The 23,086-nt window shown below is 33.8% G+C and overlaps 2 protein-coding genes across 10 annotated transcripts; both read left to right on the forward strand.

The window, feature by feature from the left end:
• The first annotated feature begins 392 nt into the window (after positions 1-392).
• Positions 393-10,295, forward strand: LOC118045739 (U-box domain-containing protein 4). Of its 6 annotated transcripts, none has more exons than XM_073409361.1 (8): positions 447-544; positions 1,174-1,211; positions 1,309-1,460; positions 1,871-1,982; positions 5,245-5,531; positions 7,566-7,682; positions 7,798-9,867; positions 9,946-10,295. In XM_073409361.1, the coding sequence occupies exons 5-8, from the start codon at positions 5,256-5,258 to the stop codon at positions 10,003-10,005; spliced, it is 2,523 nt and encodes an 840-aa protein (XP_073265462.1). In that variant the 5' UTR covers positions 447-544; positions 1,174-1,211; positions 1,309-1,460; positions 1,871-1,982; positions 5,245-5,255; the 3' UTR covers positions 10,006-10,295. The 6 variants fall into 6 exon arrangements, with proteins under 6 accessions (XP_073265461.1, XP_034910328.1, XP_073265460.1 ...); XM_073409358.1 differs by having other exon boundaries at positions 448-544; positions 5,251-5,531; XM_073409359.1 differs by lacking the exon at positions 1,174-1,211 and having other exon boundaries at positions 409-544; positions 5,251-5,531.
• An 8,309-nt stretch (positions 10,296-18,604) lies between these two features.
• On the forward strand, positions 18,605-22,852 carry LOC118045740 (uncharacterized). Of its 4 annotated transcripts, none has more exons than XM_073409551.1 (7): positions 18,605-18,626; positions 18,722-18,787; positions 19,181-19,617; positions 20,550-20,860; positions 20,969-21,025; positions 21,754-22,169; positions 22,415-22,852. In XM_073409551.1, exons 3-7 carry the CDS (start codon positions 19,235-19,237, stop codon positions 22,643-22,645), a joined length of 1,398 nt encoding a protein of 465 aa, XP_073265652.1. In that variant the 5' UTR covers positions 18,605-18,626; positions 18,722-18,787; positions 19,181-19,234; the 3' UTR covers positions 22,646-22,852. The 4 variants fall into 4 exon arrangements, with proteins under 4 accessions (XP_073265652.1, XP_073265653.1, XP_034910332.1 ...); XM_073409552.1 differs by having other exon boundaries at positions 18,722-18,783; XM_035054441.2 differs by having other exon boundaries at positions 18,605-18,787; positions 22,449-22,586.
• The last annotated feature ends 234 nt before the right edge of the window (positions 22,853-23,086 follow it).

A 23,086-nucleotide genomic window follows, 5' to 3' on the forward strand; every position in this document is an offset into this window, starting at 1 on the left:
AAACTATAAAAAAAATATAAAAAATTTTAAAAAATTATTTTGAAGGGGATTCTAAATAACTCATAAATGAATAAAGTAGCTAAGGTATATGTACTATTATCAGAAAATGACGACAATAACCCACCCCTCTCGTAACACAGATTATTTTTTTCATTGGAAGTAACAGATGCATAAATAGACAAATAACATTACTCCTTCCAAATATATACAGTTAAGAAAAAGAGAGAGGAGGTTTGAACTACAAAAGAATTAAATTTAAATAATAAATAACGCTAGGTTTAACCACTCTTTTTAGGGCCGCAGAACATTATAAAATTAACGAGGGTGCGTAAGTCAGAATAATAATAATATGTATAAACTAAAATAAAAGTGAAGGGATATTATTAAGTTATGGTTATATTTTTAAAACACTACCAAACACGCTTCACACTTCTAGCTTGCCAAACGAAGAAAGTAAATAAAAAAAACTCTCTATTATAAATTATAATTCGGTGGTTTCTTTCTGTTCATTCTCTGTCTTCTGGGCTGCATTCAACACAGACAGGTAAATATATAGTCTTTTGAATATTTATTCTCTGTTGATTTGATGATCTATCTTCTTAGGGTTTTCTTATATAATTATTTATTTGTTTCTGCTTTGCATAATCCCAACTGTTGCTGCTCAATGTTTGCTCTCTTTCTTCCACTTTTAGGGTTTGATTGTCAAAGCTTACCGTCCGTATTATTTTTTTTTTTTTTGTAAAAAGAAAATGGAAAGCTCAAATGATTAATTTTGATGCGATCTTAATTCGAAACGTTTTTAGGATTTGCTAAAGCAGCGGAGTCGAATTTTGGAAAGTTTGGGTCTGTGATTTGTGGAAACTTTTTAGTAATTATGATTTCTGACTAACTAGTGTTAATGCAAAACTTCAATCTGGGCTTAAAGATAATGCTTGTTGAAGCAGCAACTGTGATTTATTTCTAGCCATTACGCTTTTCTAATCCAATTGGGTCTAAGTTCTTCCCCATTTGGTGAACTGTATTCTGATAAGCGTTCGTTTTTATATTAATTTCATTTCTTTTCTCCCATTAAATGACCATGCACTATATTTTTGGTCCTTTCTTGGCCTCACAAATCTCATTTATGCTAAGTCGACTTACAAAGAATTTTTGTTTTAGGGTTTTGTAAAACAGCACGTTTAAATTTCACTTGAGATTGGGGTTCCGGGGAGGTGAGTGAATGCAAGTGATTAATTTGGAACTTTTTTGACGGAAGTAAATTTTGAAGTAATAACAATGAGTGCTGAGAAATTTCCTTTGTTGTTATAGGTGGTAAAATATATCCACTGCCTTGCATATTCAAAGCTGCATGAAATATCTTATCTTGAATATTCATCAATAACCAAATATTGTACATTCATATGATCCATCTCAAAAAGGGTGATTGTGGTAGACACAAGTTTGAAACTGGCAATGAGAAGGTAAATAATCTTTTTTTCATCATTGATAACAAAGATCTATGAATTCCTGGAAGCTTTGTAACCAAGAAAGTCTCGTATTTGATAATAGACAGAAAGGACATGACAAAGTTATGGTCTTGCTGAATAAAGATCTTGTGAAGTAACCTAGAAAGTCCTACTCTTTGATAATTTTGTATAAAATAGTTGCACTCTAGTCTGGAACTAGCAGTCTTTTGGCGCAAGTCGGATTATACCATTTCCCTAGATCAGTGGTCCTTCCTGAACTCAAGGGCAGGGATCAATTTATATTCTTCATATTTTACTCACAAAAGTATTGGCCTTTGTGTGTGTGATCTCCTGTCCAAACTTTAATTAAATCTCAGAATTGTTTTTAGATGATGGCTTAAGAATTTAATATTTGGTTGTTACAGGAGTTCCCTAGTTAAGAGCATCAATTCTGAAGAATTTCATGAGTTCATCATGGATTTCAAAATAATGTGAGATTCTTTGGGTATTTGAAGAGACAAGTTTGTGGAAAATAAGGTACAGTTACTTCTCTTCTCGTTTCTTTGAACATGATTAATAAGAGATAACTACATTACAAGCCTAAAACTTTTTAATTTTGTTATCTAGGACCCAATCCTTTAATATATAACACAATTAAATGTCAACCTGAATTTTCATCAATGCAATCTTAAATGCAATGTCTGTTAACTCCAAGCTGACTTGTCATTAATTACATATACCATCATTGATATGGAATGCGTGTAAGCTGACTTGTCCTTAATTACATATACCATCATTGATATGGAATGCATAATAGGCTATCTGTAGAGACACACATTTCTTTTTCATTCTTAGGGAGAGAGACTAAAATATAAAAGTAAAACTAAAATTAGTCCACAACGTCTGCAAATCTAGAAATCTACAAATTTCTAACCTTGCTTCAGTGCTTCAACCAACATGGCAAGGGCTCTAATGGAAGAGCCATGCTCTTGATAAACATCCATAGCCCCCTTTCTTATCCTCCATTTTTTCTTTTATTTCCTTCCTATGGTCCTAGTACATCAACTCTCATTCATCCTTGACCTTTGTTGATATAAACAAGCCTTGGATCTTAGTTGAAAACCAAAGTATTAATTAAGCTCAAACATAGAAATAATAATGAAAACAACAAGTCTAGACGGTAGCTTGTTGATGCCGTCTATAATAGAAAGAAAAACAAGATAAGATATCTTAATTCCTTAGTTTAAATAACTCTTGGTCGAGATCCACCTTCCTAGATACTTTAGGATTGCTTAGCCAACTTTTAAAGTCCTTTAGATGCTAGGAAATCCGATCTGAATAGGAATTTAATTGTTGACTTCTTTCCTTTTAGGACTAGGATTTTCCTTGAGAAATGGAAAACATTCTTAGAAATTAATTCTTCTTGTAGCCGCCCATCACTTTCCTTGACTAGGAGAATCAAATCTTTGGCATTAAATAATCATTTCAAGTCTATGATTAAGATCTAACAGCTCCCTTTGGTTTCTTTGCACGACCAAGAAACTTCCTCCTTTGTTGCTAAATATTCTCCTAAATAATAGGGTCAATAATGAACAAATTTTCCTATTGCTGATCCTTGTAAGAAAAGGATCCCAACATCTTAATTAGTCCAAGCCAACTTTGGACTCCATGCAGCCCAAACCCATAATCATTAATATAGCCCACCCAAATCAGACCTGATATAAGCTCCCAACAAGCCTATTTTGTTGCCAAAAGTAGACCCATGCATGGGCTGACCTGATTTGGCCGCATGAACCTTCAAAGAGATTGGACTGAACCCATCATCATACACAATGGAACACAAGGCTGGCTAAAACTATCCCATGCCAAAAGCCCATCATGGTTGAATGGAACACAAGCTAAATTCCAAGAAAAAACACAATCTTGGCTGAATGGCCTCCCCATCAAACCCAAGCACAAAATTGAAGGCCCTTCATGAGAAATGCATGGCTGAACTGTATCATTCCCTTGCTCTTCAAGAAGATTTGTCCTCAAATCTTTAATAGGAATAATGACTGTTTCATAGGTCTGTTGTTTAAGCCTTGAGAATTCATTTCTTGCTAACATTTGCCTTCAACAACACTGTATGGACATCGTGGTTGATAAGGATTTCAAATAAACATGCCTTACTAACCACTTACGCGTATGCTTTTGGATAATAACCACTACTGTCCTCTTTTGTTTTTCATGCTTGCGGCATTGTTTCTTCTTTTCCATCGAAGCTTGAAGGTCATAGAATAATTTTCTATACTTATCAACTTCTTGTTCTAAAACCCCTACACCACGCCTTAAGTTTTTTCATTCTTGCTTTGGAATCCTCCTCTCCCTCTCCCTTGTTGAATACATGACACTTTTTTATATATATGACACTTTTTTATATATACCAAAAGACTCAATTCAATGCAATCAATCAAGGCCAAAGGCTTTCACAACGTAGTCCAATGATGAATATAGACTTAAGAATAAATAAATATACTGAAAACAAGCAAAATGAAACTATGATTACGATTTCACGAGTAAAAATGCAAATTCTAACGAAATTGTGGGCGAAATGAAGACGCGATACATTATCTCTTTTGTATAACATTAGCTCTTATAACCCTTACTTTATGGCGGCGGCATCATCATCATCATCATCATCTATCTTTGTTAGCTTGGTATGCTATTTGGTTTTTAGTCTTTGATACAATCCCTGTGTTGCTTATTCATATTCGTTGATTGTTGTATATTTTTTTCTCCTGCTTTATTTGTGGGTTTGTTTTTAAAAGTTTTCTTGTTTCCATTATCTAGCTATGTTTTTGCTAGGCAAGGGAGTGCAATGCCATGGGATTCATAAGATTTTAATCCCTTGCTCCATCTTAAAATTTTTTTTCCATTCTCTACCTCCATTGAATTCCTTAAATAGATTTTAAGAAATTTGGATTGACTTCCTAATGTAGTGATTTTTTTATTTGTGATCACTATTGAGAGTGAAGCATCAGTTAACTTTCAGAATCCATGCTTTTTCTATGGTTGAATCAAATTACATCACGTTGAACTTCAGTATTTTGCTTTGTCCCTATGACATAATGTTCAAACCGGGAGGCTTAGCCTTTTAGGCACATCCTCTATTTTGTGAGACATTGTATTGGTACGCTTCATTCATCCTTTCTTGCTTCATCTTTGTCTAGGAAGCTTTTATTTTTGTTTCCCTACATGAAAAATTCTAGAATTTCTCAACCTCTACGCCTCACCTTTCTAGCTCAACATGTTTAACAACATGCTTGTCATAACCTGCTCCATGCCTGGAAGAGAAAGTAGATGACAACTCATCTCCTAAACCTTCATGTCTTGTTATAGCCTGGAAGAGAAAGTACCCGACACCTAATTTCCTAAACCTTCATGTCTTGTTATATCTTGGGGCATGAAGTATATTGTTCATGGAGTTATGTTCCAAGGAATTAACTGTTTTTACAGTTGGGAGGATTTCCAAAACATTTGAAGAGGGGGGCATATAATGACAACTTGTAGTTTTATCAAGTACCATATTTGTGATATGTGCATTTGAGCGCACAATGGCAGTGGCAAGTGTGTCAAACTAATAATTTTAAATTACTGTGTGATGCTTAATGAATGTAGAGTAACTATTGATGCTTATTTCAACCTTCACATATGTGACACAATGTATGCTTTTTGTTAGATTGAAATCTGTGTTTAGCTCTAAAATATCACTGCTTTAACGATTTGCTAGTTTGCTGATAGTTCTTTCCTTTGTCTGGAGATGCAGGTGTGATGGAGATATCTTTGTTAGAAGTGCTTCTGAAAAATATCTCTGCATTTTTGCATATATCAAAAGATGACAAAATTAGCTCAGATCCAGTTCAGAAGTACTACCAGAAGGCAGAAGAGATACTAAAGCTGCTGAAGCCAATACTTGAAACCATTGTTAATTCTGAAGTAGCTTCTGATGAAGTGCTTAATAAGGATTTCCAAGAATTGGGTCAATCTGTTGATGAATTGCGGGAGATATTTGAGAACTGGCAACCATTGTCAAGCAAAGTTCATTTTGTAAGTTTTGAACGATATTTTTGTTATTATAGATGGCATGTTTGTTCTACTTGTAGATTTTCGTGATGGTGTCAAAGCAGACCTTGGCTTAGCATTCTCATGATTATTTCTTTTTTACTTTAGTAAATGCCATTAGCATGCATAAGGATATTTAGTCCCTTTATTTATATTACGATTACCAATATGGATGGCATTTTCATTCTACCCGTAGATTTTGAGGATGGTGTTAAAGCAGACCTTGGTTTAGCATCCTCAGGATCATTTCCTGTTTGACTTTTGCAAATGTTGTTGTCTAAGGATATTAAGTCCCTTTATCTATGTTTTTTTATTAGCAACTTTCCGTTGTTGATGGTGTCTAAGGTGGGAATGCAGCATGATTGTTTGAACAACAAAGATGGAGTGTGGTAGTGGTGATAGGAATTCTTGCATGGGTTGTTGAAAACGAAATGCTAAGTTGTTGATGCAACAGTGGTGGATTCAGTGTTGGTGGTTCTGGTCTTGTTAATTTGTTCACTTCATTAATATTCACTGATGGTCATTTCATTTATAATCAAATTTTTTCTCTTGATCGAAATGCAATAATTGCGAATGTTGGTAGTAGATGGAGTGTTGTTGAACAGGCTTCAGTTTGTTTTGAGATTTATATGAATGTGAAATTCTTGGAAGTATTTGTCTGTGCAATTTGATTAGTTGAAGCTTAGGAGTTGTTGTAGCTGCATCATCTTCATTTTTGCTGATGTTTTTTTTATACTTTACATCTTGAAATTGGATGTAGGCATTTAATTTATCCTATCCATTTTTAGAACAATGAGAGTTGAAATCTTGAAATATATGCATTGCTTTGGAATATTTGTGCTATTTAGCACACTAACTTATAACTTACCTTAATCGAGTATATGAACTTTAATTTTTTTTGTTTCAGTACACTGACTTTTTCCAAAAATTTCAATAATTTATTTCTTTCCACTTTCGGTCATTTTTTCTGTTATAAAATAGCGTATCATTTGCTCTTAAATCTCCATGAGAACTCAACTTTCATCTTATTTCAATAAAGCACATGAACTTCAATATTTTTTATTCTGATACACTAAACGTTTTTTTATTGTTCCCACCAAATGCTTCAGTCAATTTTTCATTTTTAAATGTGGATCTTTTGGTAAAAGTACCCTCTAAAATAAGATTATTTTAATAATAGAAAATTTTTTAAATTAATAAGTTGCTTTTTAAAAAAATAAGATAAATCATTTTAAGAAGTAAAACTCTTTTTATAAATAGTATGTCATCTACATAAAGACTAAAAACTATTTTATTATTATTTAAAATTAACAAATAAATTATATATACAAATAAAATATTTATTATTTTAAAAAATAATAGCATATGATTGCAATATAAATGGAAAGTTAATGGAATCATGATAGAGAGATCACATTAAAAAAAAATACTTTAGTTAATTCAAAAAGGAATAGAGGTGCTACATTAAGAAAATAAATATTTTAATTGTATCAACAATGTACTAAAAATAATTTTATTTTATAGTGTATTTTTTTAAAAAAATACTCACATTAAAAAAAAAAAAATTGACCAAAGTACTTGATTGAAACAATGAACAACTCTGGTGTATTAAAATGAAAAAGATTAAAGTTCATGCACTTGATTGATATATAATGAAAGTTAGAGTACCAACAATGATTTAAGGGCAATTGACATGTCATTAAATAATGAAAAAAAATGATGGAAGGTGGACGAATGTACTTGATTGAAATTTTTGAAAATGTTGGTTTGTTGAAACAAAAAAAATGAAAGTTAATGTACTTGATTGAAAAATGGTGTAAAGTTGGTGTACTAATAGTGCAATTATCCCATCTTCATTTAATTTTCATTATTTACTATTTTCTTCATTGTGTTCTTCATCACTTTTGAATAACAGATAGAGCTAATTACTATAGGAATAAAAAGATAATGCTATATGTTTGCAACCATTTTAAAGGGACAGGCTTGTTTGGCTAATCTTGTCTTGTACATGACGTCTAGGTTCTGCAAATTGAATCATTAACATCGAAAATTTGTTCTCTGGGCCTGAATAGTTTTCAGCTGTTGAAGGCTTCCCATCAACAACTACCAGATGAATTAAGTTCATCATCTCTTGAGGTATTTGTCCTCAAAATCTTGTTATAAACATTTAGTTTATGGATAGTGCATACATCTCAATAAGGTATAATGTATACTCTTTTATGATGCCTAACAATTTAATATCTGATTGCAGAACTGCATACAGAAAATTAAACTTTCTGGGTATGTACAAACATCATCCATCATTAAAGAAGCTATAAGTGGCCAGGAGGAGGGTGTTGGACCCAGCTCAGAGATCTTGGTGAAAATTGCAGACAGCCTGTGCTTGAGGTCCAATCAGGAGATTTTGATTGAAGCAGTGGCCCTAGAGAAGTTAAAGGAGAATGCTGAACAAGCTGAGAAAACTGCAGAAGCTGAGTTTATTGATCAAATAATCACCCTTGTGACCCGCATGCATGAACGCCTTGTTCTAATAAAGCAGTCCCAGACATATAGCCCAGTCCCAATACCTGCTGATTTTTGTTGTCCTCTCTCTCTTGAGTTGATGACAGATCCGGTAATTGTGGCATCAGGGCAAACTTATGAGCGGGCTTTCATTAAAAACTGGATTGAACTTGGGCTCACTGTGTGTCCCAAGACACAGCAGACTCTGGCTCACACTAATCTCATAACTAATTACACTGTGAAGGCATTAATTGCAAATTGGTGTGAGTCAAACAATGTGAAGCTTCCTGATCCCATAAAGTCCATGAGCTTCAATCAGCCATCACCACTTCTTGTGCATGCAGAGTCTATTACATCCAGGGAGCATGTTCTTTCGCATCCAAGGGGCAGCCAGCCAATATCTTCTGAGTCAAATCAGACTACTGGTTCACCTGGTCAGAACATGATCTCTTCCAGTGGAATCCAACGAGAGGGAAGTTCTCCACTACATTCACATTCTACTTCTGAGAGTTCCTTGTCAGTTATAGTTGGAAATGGCCAGGGTTTGGATATTGCAAGAATATCATCACTAATGAGTTCTGAAGAAAGGTCCAGTAACTCAGAAGAGAGGAATTTGGATTCAGTTCACCACTGTTCTGCATCACCATCTAGAAAGGAAGTTTCAACTTCTGTTAGAGCTGATGGTCTACTATCTCAGAACCATAATAGAAGTGCATCGGCCTCCAGTGCACTTGGTCATGCAGCTTTTCCTCAAGGAGCATCAGGAGATGCCAATGAATCTTCCGAGTTCTCAAACCATCTTACATCCTACAGCAGTGATATTTCTGGGGAGGTAAAGCCAGAGCCACAGGCATCTTCTGCCTTGCACACCCCACACAGAGAACCTGAGTTCCCATCCCGTTTGGTTGATACACGGTCTAGAAGCCAAATAATCTGGCGCCGGCCTTCTGATAGGCTTGTGCCAAGGATAGTTTCTTCTTCAGCTATTGAAACAAGAGCTGATCTTGGTGGCATTGAAACAGAAGTTCGGAACCTGGTCGAGGACTTGAAGAGCACTTTGGTTGATACTCAAAGAGATGCAACAGCTAAACTTAGGCTACTTGCTAAACACAACATGGATAACCGGATTGTTATAGCAAATTTTGGGGCCATTAGCTTACTGGTCAACTTGCTTCGCTCAACAGACTTGAAAATTCAGGAAAATGCTGTCACAGCTCTTCTTAACTTATCAATTAATGATAACAACAAAACAGCGATTGGCAATGCAGATGCTATTGAACCCCTGATTCATGTCCTTGAAACAGGAAGCCCTGAGGCTAAAGAGAACTCAGCTGCCACACTCTTTAGTCTCTCTGTGATCGAGGATAACAAGGTCAGGATTGGAAGGTCTGGGGCAATTGTACCACTGGTTGATTTACTGGGCAATGGAACACCCAGGGGGAAGAAGGATGCAGCCACAGCTTTGTTTAATTTGTCAATATTTCATGAAAACAAGGACCGGATTGTACAAGCTGGTGCTGTTAAACATCTTGTGGAATTGATGGACCCGGCAGCTGGGATGGTTGACAAGGCAGTTGCTGTTTTGGCAAATCTTGCGACGATTCCAGATGGAAGGAATGCTATTGGTCAGGAGGGTGGGATCCCTGTCCTGGTTGAGGTTGTCGAGTTGGGTTCTGCAAGAGGGAAGGAAAATGCAGCCGCTGCTCTCTTGCAGCTTTGCACAAATAGTAGTAGGTTTTGCCACATGGTGCTCCAAGAAGGTGCTGTCCCACCATTAGTGGCTTTGTCTCAATCTGGTACTCCAAGGGCTAAAGAAAAGGTACGAGATTGAAGATGCTTTTCAATATTCTCTCTTTTTTCATGAAAGTTTAGGATAACGAGTTTTTGTTGCTTGCAGGCACAGGCCCTTCTTAGCTTTTTCAGAAACCAGCGGCATGGTAACGCTGGAAGGGCTTGATACAAGACAGACAACCTGTCAAAGTGATTGAAGGTTTTGATTCAAGTTATATACATAATGTGTGTACATTTGATGTGGGAAATAATGCATATGAAGGTTTTTCTGCTTGGATTCTTTCATGATTTGTAGAGAAATTTGATTTATGGAGGGTGCGAATAGGCATCTTGTGAAAAGTTTTTTTACACGTGAACGTGGAAAGAAAATATAGAATTGGCTATTCAGAGAGAGCCTGAGCAATGCGATGATGGATGCTGTTCCATGTTATTTACTTATTTGCCTCATTTATGTCTTGTTCCTATGCGTGTTATGTTTGGAAAACTCTTATAGAAGCACCAGATTGTTTTGCATCAAAATTTCTTCCCATGTAAATGGGGGCGCTATCTGGACATTTTTCAACCCAGTTTTGAGAACCCAGTATTATGGGCTATGGCAGGAAATTTCCCAACAATTTGGAATGGACATTATTGCTGTTTAAATAGCAAATTGAATCAAGGACAATGAGTACAAAGACACGTTATTATGGTTAAAAATAGTGTCCAGGTGAGCATGCATATGCTTTAATTAATCATATTTTATAGACAATGAATTGCCCATGTTAATTATACGTATTTTATGATGAATTCATGTGTAATGTAACCATGAGGTGATAATTAATTGATTATAATACGGAGTGCGTATTAATAAATGATTATAATAACCGTTTCCCCTGTTTCTAATGTAATACGCCGAATTCTTTCTTTCCCTTCAGGTCTAGTTTATCTACAAGAACACATGCTACGCTGGGGGTGGACTAATTTTTTTTTCTTAACATAAGAAAAATGTTCAGATCTAATCCTTTATCTATCCAAGTTTAAAATTAAATTATACAGGGATTGTCCCAATATGATTTAGCCTACTTATTAAGTCTAAAGACAACTTGAATAACCAATAAAAAGTGTGATTTGACTTAAAAAATTCAAGAAAATATATTTTTTAAAATATTAAGTCTACAACATATTAGTTTGACCAGAACTTCTTGAATTAACCTACAACTCGTAATCTGGGTCATAGATACCAATTAGTTTAAGAGCTTCTTTTAAAAATATTTTTTTACTTAATTATACAATAACAAAAATAAAAAATCACAAAATTGAGCAAAAACAAAATGTTGGTACATTTATCTGAGATCGTGATAACCTTGTAAAAACCAAACGAAAACAAATTATAAAGAAAAATTCAAATTCAAACAAATTTTGAATGCTGAAATTAAAAGAAAAAAAAAGGACAAAGAAAATGAAAGAGAGAGAAATTGAGAGAAGAAAAAAAAAAAGAGCACACCAACTTCACTATACATATGAATAGTGAAGAAGGTCAGATACACCCCAAACTTTTTTATAGTAGGTTGGACCTTATCATGTTCCGAATTGAAATATGATTGACACACAGTCCAAAGTATATCTAAAATAATAATCCAACATGTTGCTTCTACATGTAACTTACTTCCCTTTATTTTTGATATTATATATATTATTATTATTATTATTATTATATTGGGTTGGGCCGAGCCCAGCTTGATTGGGCTGAATGGCGACATAAAAGGATTGGGTCGATATTGGTCTAACGGATCTAGTCTCTTTTCCTAGGTTTGGGCCAGACCTGGACCAACCATTTAGGTTGGGTTGACAAAGGCCAACCCAAACAAGGAGGAAAAGAGAGGAGGAGGCTTTCCTGACGTGGGGAGAGGCCAGTTGACCTTGTTGTTGATCGGTGGTAGAGACGTGGGTGGAGTCGTCGATGATGAGTGATAATGGAGTTGGCTACTATGGTTGGTTACTAGAGCAAAAGAGGTAGAAGCTTACAAAGGAGAGGGGAAGCTCATGGTGGTTGTAGTGGTTGTTGATATCGTTGGACTACGGCGGTGCTGGGGAGGACAAAAAGGAAGGAGGAAAAGAGAGGAGGCTTACTTGGCATGGGGAGAGGCCAGTTGGCCTTGTTATTGACCGATGGTAGAGCCGTGGGTGAAAACGCCGCCGATGACTGATAATGGAGCTGGCTGCTATGGTTGGTTGTTGGAGCAGAAGAGGCAGAAGCTTGCAAAGGAGAGGGGAAGCTCGCAATGGCTGTAATGGTTTCTGTCATTGGACCACGACCTGGGGAGAGAAGGAGGCTTCCCTGGCGTGGGGAGAGGCCAGCTGGCCTTGTTGTTGATCGGTGGTAAAGATGTGGGTGGAGACATCGATGACGAGTGATAGTGGAGTTGGCTGCTAGGTTGGTTGCTGGTGCAAAAGAGGTAGAAGCTTACAAAGGAGAGGGGAAGCTCGTGGTGGTTGATGTCGTTGGACTACGGCGGTGCTGGGGGGATAAAAAGGAAGGAGGAAAAGAGAAGAGGCTTACTTGGCATGGGGAGAGGCCAGTTGGCCTTGTTGTTGACCGATAGTAGAGTTGTGGGTGAAAATGCCGCCGACAAGTGATAATGGAGTTGGCTGCTATGGTTGGTTGCTGGAGTAGAAGAGGCAAAAGCTTGCAAAGGAGAGGGGAAGCTTGCGGTGGCTGTAGTGGTTTCTGTTGTTGGACCATGATGGTGCTAGGGGGAGGAGCTGGTCTATTGGTGGTTGTCTTCGACAGATGTAAGAGGTGATGACAGTGGCAGAGAGAGAGAGAGAGAAGATGCTGGAGAAAAAAACCAGGGAGAAAACTGGTTTTTTGTTGACTTTGAACCTGATTTTCTCATCCTTTAGGCCATAAAATCTAACCCTATTTATAGCAGGTGGAATATGGATATTTTGGATTTATGTAATTTGACTCTTAGTTGACCATTAAACTTTCAGTTCTCTTCAATTTCACTATTGATTTCAATCAAATGGGTCCCCATAGTTTGGTGTCTTTTGCAAAATAGTTATTGGTTGTGAATTTCTTCAATTTAACCTTTAATTGACTTTAAAACTTTGATTTTTTTTGCAATTTTACCCCTGATTTCAATCAATTGAGTTACCATACTTCAACACCTTTTTCAAAATGGTTTTTGGTTAGGAATTTCTTCAATATAACCCTTAATTGACCTCAAAACTTTGATTTTCTTGCAATTTTACTAATGATTTAAATCAATTGACTTGGTAAAAATTAAATTTGATCTTCTAAAATTCCAATCTTTTTAATTAAGTTCAAATTGGGCTTCCAAACTTAATGTTTCACCAATTAAACCTTTAATAAAATTAATTTGACCTATTTAAAGTATGATTAAGTCCTTGCACCTAATTAAACCCTTCAATTAGACCCAAATTAATTCTTAAACGTAATTAAATTTTAATTTGACCTATAATTAAATCAAATTGACCTATTAAAAATCTAATTATGTCCTTATACTTAATTTATATGCAGATTCATCTAATAATAATGTAACTTGATCTTGAATTTGCATTGTCTCTCCAGTTTGGGGTAAAATAGGATACAATTAGGCTCTTAATTTCATAAAAAATTATAGCTTGGTTTTTTCTACATATGAAATCTCCCCAACTTACTTTTGTTGAAATGCCAATCTTTATTTTATTTTTGATTTTTTTTTTAGTTTGGAAGAAAAAAGATGAATTTAAGGAATAACCAAAAAATAAAATAGGGCACCCTTAAAAGGAAAAAAAAAAATAAAACTACTGTCAAAGGGCTTTTTTATCTTTTCATAAAGCTATTTTTTGTTATTATCACATTACCTTAAAAGCAATTTGGTATTTAGATAAATATATATAAAAAAAGGTAGGGGTGTGTGTGCCTCCTTTATAGGCGTGTTGGAGGCACCAACATATTTCGGGTGGTGTGAGCAACACCTCCCAGTATTCAAAAATACAATTTCATAGTGTCTTTATAAGCATCACCACATTCTCTTTCTGTTTGTGCTGCACGTTCCAGCGGTGGTGGCCTGGTTTATCGCAGATGGGCCTTTTTTTTCTTTTTTTCTCTCTCCTCCTATCAAAATTACAACTTGGCCCTCTTTGTTGTTAGTATTTCAACTTTAGTCCTTATTTTTTATTTCTAATTTTTTTTCCCTTTTGTAGAATTTTTTTTTTCAATTTCATCATTCAATCCTAATTTATCATCTATTATTTGTTTCAATTCGGTCCTTATTCTTTTGATTTTTTTGAATTCATATTTCTTTTCAATTTCACCATTCAATTAAAAATTGGTTTGTATCTGGTATTTCAATTTTGATCCTTATTCTTTTGATTTTTTTTGTGTCCTTTTGTTGAATTAATTTTTCTTTTCCATTTCACCCTTCAATCAAAGATAAAATTTATTTTGTATTTCAATTTTGATCTCATTCTTTTAATTTCTATTTTTGGTTTTGAATCCTTTAATGTTTTGATTAGTTGGGGATTAAGTTTCATGATTTTTTCAAATGAGATGCTTTAATCTAATAATTCGGGTTATAAGTTTGAAAATTTAATGCGGGTTGACAATATTTTTCTTTTTTAAAAAATAGGCTTTGTGATTTTTTTCATTTTCTTTTCTATCAGGTTACCCTGATCTCATGACTTGGACTGTGAGTTTGACAGGATAACCCGGGTTGGCTTGGCTCTAATTATCAGGTTTATAGGTTTGTCATGCTAAATCAAGTTAACTCAAACCAATTTTTTTAGGTCATGTTTTACCTAATTTTTCTTTTTTATATTTAATAGGCTGATAATTGAGTTACATTGTTTATCTCATTTTATAAAAACAATTTCCAAGGTTATTATGATCATTCTTTTTTATTTGGTTCATATGATGGCATTGCTTATTTTTTTTTATCACTTAATTAAAATATAACCAACTTATTTGATTTAGTCAGGTCTACCACCCGAGTCATATATTTTTTTTTCCTTCTTTGAAATGCATTTGCAGTACTTGAACATTTTTTTATATGCAAATAAAAACAAAAAATCAAGAATGCGATATAGCGGGTCCACAACTAGTAAGATCTTATAATTGGTGATAATGTTATAAATTGAATATTGATTTGTTAGTGATGCATTGATGAGGCATATATACATATATATAAAAATATAATATATATATATATATATATAAAATAATTTCCTAACCATTTGGCCAATCTCAAAACGGCTAGAATTTTTGAGCATTTAGGTTAGCCCTAAATAGCCAAACAACCCAACTTGACACACTTCGATTCTGACTGGTTAACCATGATATTTTGGATCTCGATCCAGTAATCTTGTTCAGGCATATATTTCAATGTATTTTTTGAGTTTCAAGAAGTCAGAGGGGGGATTGCATACCATCCACTGATGTATACCTACACACATTCAAACCACCCCATTGGTGTTCCTACAGCACCTAAATTCTCTGTACATAGTAAAAGCACCTGCTTCTTCATCAATGACATAGGACGACACCATCACCAATGATGAGTACTGACCTATTCACCAGTACTCATTTTTCTCCATGCACCACGAGGTTGCTCTCTATCATTACAAGGTAAAGTGGCATGATCAATGTCTATACATATCTCGGATCACCAAGTCTACCTTAAAAACTCAATCAAAAGCTCCACATCAATTCATTCAACAAACATACTGATTAGTACTTAAAAATGTATTTTTATCAAGGTTTTATATCATCATTTTGCACTTGAAGTATCAATAACTCCTTAACTAAAGCATGTTTTATAATAACAAGTTTGATATTATAAGATACCTTAATTTATGGTAAATGTTCATCTTAAATGCATGCCTATCACATAAATGAAAGGATTGATTGATGAGTTTAAGTACTTAAATTGAAAGGACAAAAAGAGAGCCAAACTTAGGAAAGAGATATCGGTTCAATCCAAACTGGAAAACTGTTCGGTAATTAGATCATATCTAGAGCTATAGATCTTGGATTTAGGTCTACTTAATATAGATGGAAGGATAAGACATCGGCCTAAAACTTTCATGTGGAGTCCAAGATTTAAAAAGGCCGTTTTGAAGTCCAAATTATGGCAACAACGAAGAAGTCCGAATTTATTTTGCAGCCTAGACACTGTTCAGTGTTTAGCCCATATCTCGAGTTCTAAAAGTTCAAATGACCTAAAATGTTTTTCTTAGAAAGATGATACAATTTTCTAGAACTTTCATGAGTACATGTGGTTCAAATTTGGACGTTATCAATGATGTTTTGTCCAGACAAGAAAATAAGAATTGTCATCAAGTCAAGATGTGACTACCCACTTAACAATTAGTCATCAAATTAATAGCTTCAAATTTTGGCCTATAAAAGGAGGCATTTTCCATGCATTTAGGCATCTTAGTTGTTCAGATCAAGATCATACTCTTTATTTATTTCTTTATATTTTTGTAATGTTTAAGTTTTATTTCATGTTATATTTTTCTTAATCTCTTGTTTATGTTTTTTATTTCCTTTATTATACTTATGTTCTTATGTTGTTTATTTATGTTTCTCTTCTCATTATGTTTAGCTAAGTTTATTATGTTAAGGTGAAAAGGTTTCACCAATGTTGTTAAAATAGGTTTTCTCCTTTACTATACTATATTTTCCTTAGGCTTGTTTTGGGGAGTTTTATTACAAAATATGGTTTTTTTCCAAACAAAACTTAATATATATATATATATATATATATATATAAAAATTATACAAAATGATACCTTTTTTTTCCTTGTATATGACAAAAAATCCTTAAAATTATTTGAACATTTTTTTTATTTAAAAAATCTAAAATACTTTGGCATGTTTTAAAAAAAGGATATTGCATGAGTTGTACAAGAGTTTTGTTATATTCCAATGGATTTTGGTCTATATTTCAATAACCTTAAAAATTTTAATTCATGAAAATTAATGGTCAACATCTTGTCATAAATGTTGGACCTATAAATAAGCTGATATTTAAATACTAGGAGTTGACTAGAAAATTTTTAGAATTATTTTAGATATTCATTGTTTTTAAATTGAGAGTATTTTTTACCATAATATACAAGTTGTGGAGAACTCTTTTGCATTTCAAGATAGATGGATCCTGTCAGGGCACTTACACTGACCCTTCCTATAAGAATTTATCTCAACATTTAGCCTATAATAAATTCGAAATGCCGAATTTATTTATTAGAGTAAATTTTTATTTTAAGTCATAGACAAATCACTAGTTATGAACCAATCAAAACCTTTAAACCATATATAGATCATACAATGCAACTTATTTCAGGTAAGGTGTATTAAAGGATGTTAATACATTTCTTAGCTATAGCCAGTCCCTTACCTTTGAAATTTTTGAAAAATCCAATATACCTAGGTCTCCTAGTAACTCTAAACCAAACAACTAGGTGACAACTACTTGATCCCTATGACGTTGCTCACGTCGAGCGTCCATGTGCAACAATCCTCTTTGTTTTTTATATTTCAATTTCAGTTCTTATTCTTTTGATTTGTTTAGTGTCATTCCTTTTCCTTTTATACAAGTTCTGTATTTTTTTTCAATTTAGTCATTTAATTATAATTTATCATATATTATTTTTTACAATTCAATCCTTATTCTTTTGATTTCTAATTTTTTTTCTTGACTCTTTTGTTAAAATTTTATTGGTTTTTAATTTTATCATTCAATCAAATTTTATGTTGTATTTTTTTTCAATATGACCTTCATTCTTTTGATTTGTTTTTTCTTTTGTTAAAGTTATTTTTCTTTTCAATTTAACCCTCCACTTGAAAATTTATGGTTGCCCTCTAATTTGGTTTTTTATTTTGATTTTTACCCTCATTATTTTAATTATATATTTTTTTTAGATCCTTTTGTCTAATTCATTTATTTCTAGTTTTATCATTTGGCATTTGATTTGTTGAAAATTGAGTTTCATAATTTATGTACTTGTTGTGCTTATGATCTAATGGTCTGAGTCACGGGTTTGAAAAGTTAATGCAGTTTGACATTCTTTTTTTTTTTCGCTCATTTTATTTTTTGATTTCATCATTCTACATTATTTTTTTAAGAGAAAGTTTGGTTTTGTAATTTTCTTCAATTTTTTTTCCTATTAATTTATCTTGATTTCATGACGTATGGTATGAGTTATGCATGTTTTTTTTGAATAAAAGTTTTCTTGAAATTTTTTTGTGTGTATTTAATTTTTAAAGATATTATACTGATTCATCTATATTTTTTTTGTGTTTTTATACATATGAACTTTATTTTTTATGAATAAAAATATTTATTTTTAAATAATATTTCTAATATGTTAGGCTTTGTATAATTTCTTTTATTTTATTCAACCGGTTTAACATGTGTTTTCTATTTTTATTATTTTTTATTAATTTTAATAAATAAATTTAGTAAACACAACTAATTAAATAACTCATTTTATTTTTTTCTTTTATTTATTTACTTTGATGGTTATTAATTTATTTAATTAGATACTTAAATAAAATTCTTAATAAATATTTTAAAAATATATTAAAGTAGCTTATGTAAAAATACAATAGAAACATTTGTGGGGGGGGGGGGCAGAAACAGCGAAAGCAAGGTAGAGCCTCAGCTGAGGTGGACATTATACAGCCTAGGTGCCTATAACTGGACGCCACCTGTATAATTATCGTGTAAGCAGCTGTAACATATAGTAACCCCGTCCATCGAAGTTGTTTCCGAAGCTACTTCACAGCCCCACTAGCCGTTGTAGTCCTCTGTTCATCCCTCACAAAAAAATAATAAATAAATAAAATTCCGTCTCCTTTAACACTCAGTCTCCGGCCGGCCTAGCCTACACCGGCAGTGAATCTTTCCTCTCTAACCCTCACATAATCAGAGTCCCAGAAACCTTTCCTCAGGCAGGTAGTTAACTTATATTTTCTAATTGTTAGGGTTTAGGGTTTCAATTTCAATACTAGGTTTTATATCTTGAATTTTCATTTTCATTCTTTTTCTTGGTAACTGTATTAGATGTCAATATGATATGCAATTTCAATGAATTCACATGGTGAAATTCCTGTTTGGTTGCTAAAGTTTTCTTATTTTTGCTCAATCTTGAATAATTAATTAATTTATAGTAGTTTTCCTTCTTTCTTTTATGCCATTATGTATATTAGAATCTGCTTAGGTATTGCTTTCTGTTAATTTGGAAATAAAAATTAATAGTAAAACGAATTTATTTCATTGATATGAATTTATTAATGATGGGGTGATGACAATCGAAAAGCTGAGTAAGAGAATGTTATTGTGTTGCAGGTCACATTAATATGGGTCCTGATTTGGACATAAAAAAACAAACCGATTGCTGCAATGGAAGTTTTGGCTAATAAAGAGAATAAGAGTATGCCACGAGATCCACAAGATAATAAGTTCATACAATGTGTGAGTAATTTCCAGGACAAAAGCTTTCATGCAGAAGAAGCTTTACATGGTGATGGAGCTAAGGCAGCTGCAGCCAGAAGTGAGGATATGGAGGTTAATATAATTGACTGTACCACTGTCAGTGACAATGAGCAAAATGAAGCTAGATGTGACGATGCTGCGACCCAGAGCATTAGTTCTTTTGGGGACACGGAATCTAAGACTAAGAATGGTTCTTCTGGGTTAAGTGATACTGAAGTTGAGTCACAGTTATTTGTTGGAGGTGGACATATGTCTATATTTGATGGATATGGCAGCTCATTTAAAATGAGGTATTTATAAGTTTGATTGATTTATTTTACGCCTGTGTAATTTAGTGCTCATCTGCACACATTGCGACTTGAGAAATCAATTAATCTAATACTACTCCTAAAGTATCCCATCATGGAATAACAATTATGAACCATCATCGGTTATCAGCTACCCTTTCTTGGTGAAATTTCAAAGTTGAAATTTAGTTAGAGGCAAACTTAAGCAATCATCTGCAATTGTCTTCTTCATTTTCATCTATTAAATTTTTCATCTTGTTATGTGAATTAAATTAAAGCTGTATTTGCAGTTTGAATGGCCTGAAAAGATAAATTTGGGTTAGGGTTGGGAGGAAAAAAAAAAAAAAACAAAACTTCGTTGTGATCCATGTAACACAGTATCAGGTCCTCCAGGGTATGAATTTTGTTACTGTCCTGATTTTCACTGAAAGTTTAGTAATAAGGCCTCTTTTTGGCATTTCTGTAGAATTCATAGCTAATGGTAACTTACAGTTATCCTTTTTGAAATTCACATTAATTGTATCATATCTACCAGTGACATTGTTTACGGTGCTACTAGATGTATCCTATCTCCCATTCTCTGAAAGGTTGTTGAAAGGTTCAGATGATTGCCCTCTGCTAAAAGTTCTTTTCTCATTCAGGATTTACTGTCAATGAATAAGCACTTGCAAACATATCCACAATCAAATCATTGTACGGTTTAAATCTCTGCTATAGCAATTTTTAACATGCCTCAACATGATTGACGTGGTTCTTTTTTTTTGGTATGGATTTGAATACCTGTGTTCATGATAGCCAAGTTCTCCTGAGTTTTGCATGTTTGCTCCTATGATATTTACCTTTTCATTTCCACTATGTTGATGTGTGTTGTTTGCTCAATTTAACTTTCAAATATTGTTTCCCATGCAACTTTGTGAGTGTTTCCAACCTTTCAGGAGGAAAAAGTTGACAGACCATTGGAGGAGATTTATTCGTCCTCTCATGTGGAGATTTAAGTGGGTAGAATTGAAAATTAAGGAATTGCAGTCCCAAGCCCTCAAGTATGACAGAGAAATTGCAGAAGATGAACAGAGAAAACTGTTTGATCTTGAAACATTTATGGAAGGAGGTTTTCCTGTGAAGTCACTGCCTTTTTCTACTTGTATGACGAGAAAGAAAGCAATGAAGAGAAAGAAAAGAAAGAGATTTGAAGAGACTGAGGATGTAGCATCATATATATTACAACATAACCTTTTCTCCTATTATGGTGCTAAATTTTCTGATTCTTGCTTTTGTTTTTTTTTATAACTTTGTTCTTACAAATATTTTGCCATAAATATGATGGTGCTAAATTTCTCTTTTCTGTATTGACCAGAAAATAAGAAGTCTGCTACTGATGGTGCTTCTATTGATGACGGTTACAGTAACCCAGGTAAGAAAAAGATTAATTTTTACTTTTACTTTTGTTGAATAACTGTGGTTACTTAGTTTAGATATATGAAAAAGAATATATCATCCACATATACTCTTGCAAATATTCTATATGAAATTTCCCAATTGCAATTACGATATAAGCTAACAGAATATGTTCTAGAATAAAGATATTCTAGCATGTCTAATTGGCATTATTTGCTTATAAATTTCAAGCTTTTTTTTTTAAAAAAAAAAAAATTAAATATAGGAGTGTCATTTCAATCTCTTTAAATAGGGGCATGTCAGGAATTTGTCTATATCGAAGATCTCTTGTTTGCAAGGAGCCTCATGCATGCTGTCTTTCACTGGTTTTTGTTGTTGATTTGATGTTTCTCTCCTCTGCAGCACTTCATTTTTTTTCCAGGAAATTTTGAAATAATTCTCTAATTCCATGTTGGCTAGGAACATTGCAATCATTCAGGTTAACGAGAGCAATAATTTAAAATGTTTTAGAAATGGAAACGTTAGTGCTAATAAATATTGATTTGGTATTGTAGTTGCTGTCTTCTGAAATAGTAAATTGCTATTATGGGCAGGTGATCCATCTGCACTCACCCACTCATATTGTTCAAGACATTATTGTTTAAAAACACAGGACTACTAGATGCATCCTGACTTTTGTTGTGGATAAAAATTCTGCAAGGTTATTGGGTTCTTAATGCTCTTATATGGATGGTGATTTTGCAGCCAAGACAATAAATGACAATGATGAGTTTGGGACTCAAGATGGATTGACTTCTATTCAGTCCAGAGATAGCATCAGTGAACATATCCTTAGACAGATTGAAGTGCTAAAATCACATGTCCATAAGTTGAAGTCCCGGGCAGACAAAGTGGCTAGTGAAAATCCTGTGAAATTTTCTTCTGTCAATAATTTGAGCTTACTTGCACCATCGAATGCATTGACCAGTTCTGAACAAAATCCTGCTTCAGTTCCAAGAATAGGATATAGATTGCTACATACACAAACACAGCATATGTCTGGGTGCAACATGGGGGATCTTATGCCTGAAACTGCAATTTCGAGTCATGGAGATGCCACCTCTCGATCTGATATGATTGAGAACACTGGCCAACCTCAGGGTGGGGTTTCATGTGGAAATGTACGTGTTTCTTCTGTGATTTATAGTTTACTTTGTTTTCTCTCATCTGTGGAAATAAAATGGGAGTTCTATTTTTGTTGTAACACACACACACGGAAGTTGGCATGCATTAAGTCTAGGTTTATCTCAGCAAATGTCTGAGTGCAACATGAGAGATCTTGTGCCTGAAACTGCAGTTTTAAGTCAAGGAGAGGCTACTTGCCCACCTTAAGTCTTATGAGACTATTTATTTCTCATATCTTCAGGCTGAGGAAGAAATTCTGATATGTAATGCTGCAGTGAAAGAGTTCAAAGATTTTGACATTGGGCTAGCAGAGAAGCTTCTGGGAGTAATGGAAAAGCAAACAGACCAAGCTTCAAATCCTGACCTGCCAGAAGAGATGCTAGTGGCTCGTGTTCTTTTTGGTGGAAAATCACTTCCCAAATCCAGGTCTGATGTTTCCAATTACAAGAAAAAGCGGGGGAGAAAAAAATAAGGCTTTCCAAAAAAAGATGGCACCTTCTGTGATTAAAATTGTACATGCTGCTTATCCTGATACATATCTTCTCTCTATTCTCCTTTCCTTTCTGCTGCAAATCAAGTATATAATTCCTATTCTGTAAATCACAATCAATCTCCTGCCACTTTGTGCACAATATCTAAGTTTGAACTTCGAATACTATTGTTTTGATGTGATTCGTTATATTGCCATGATACACATTAGTTTCTCTTTCATTAAAAATGGGTCCCGTCGCCATTGCACCTTTACATTCCCAAAGGTCTTATTAGACAAGTGGTGTTTTTCAGCAGTTTTGTGTTTGCTTTGTTTCAATCTGCACAAGCATCTTCTTGCATTGATACTTTTTGGTAAGAAAGGCATATGCTTGGATGAAGGCTTGGCTGAGTTGCTCTCATATTACATGGTAAAATAAAACGT

Source organism: Populus alba, chromosome 5, assembly GCF_005239225.2.
Source record: "Populus alba chromosome 5, ASM523922v2, whole genome shotgun sequence".
In the NCBI taxonomy this organism is placed as follows: domain Eukaryota; kingdom Viridiplantae; phylum Streptophyta; class Magnoliopsida; order Malpighiales; family Salicaceae; genus Populus; species Populus alba.

Coding starts and splice junctions, on each gene's coding strand:
- LOC118045739 (XM_073409360.1), top strand. CDS start 5,256: ATGGAGATATCTTTGTTAGAAGTGCTTCTGAAAAATATCTCTGCATTT. Junction 7,683..7,797: donor TAAGTTCATCATCTCTTGAG/GTATTTGTCCTC, acceptor ATCTGATTGCAG/AACTGCATACAGAAAATTAA. Junction 9,868..9,945: donor CTCCAAGGGCTAAAGAAAAG/GTACGAGATTGA, acceptor TGTTGCTTGCAG/GCACAGGCCCTTCTTAGCTT.
- LOC118045740 (XM_073409551.1), top strand. CDS start 19,235: ATGGAAGTTTTGGCTAATAAAGAGAATAAGAGTATGCCACGAGATCCA. Junction 21,026..21,753: donor TGACGGTTACAGTAACCCAG/GTAAGAAAAAGA, acceptor GTGATTTTGCAG/CCAAGACAATAAATGACAAT. Junction 22,170..22,414: donor GTGGGGTTTCATGTGGAAAT/GTACGTGTTTCT, acceptor TCATATCTTCAG/GCTGAGGAAGAAATTCTGAT.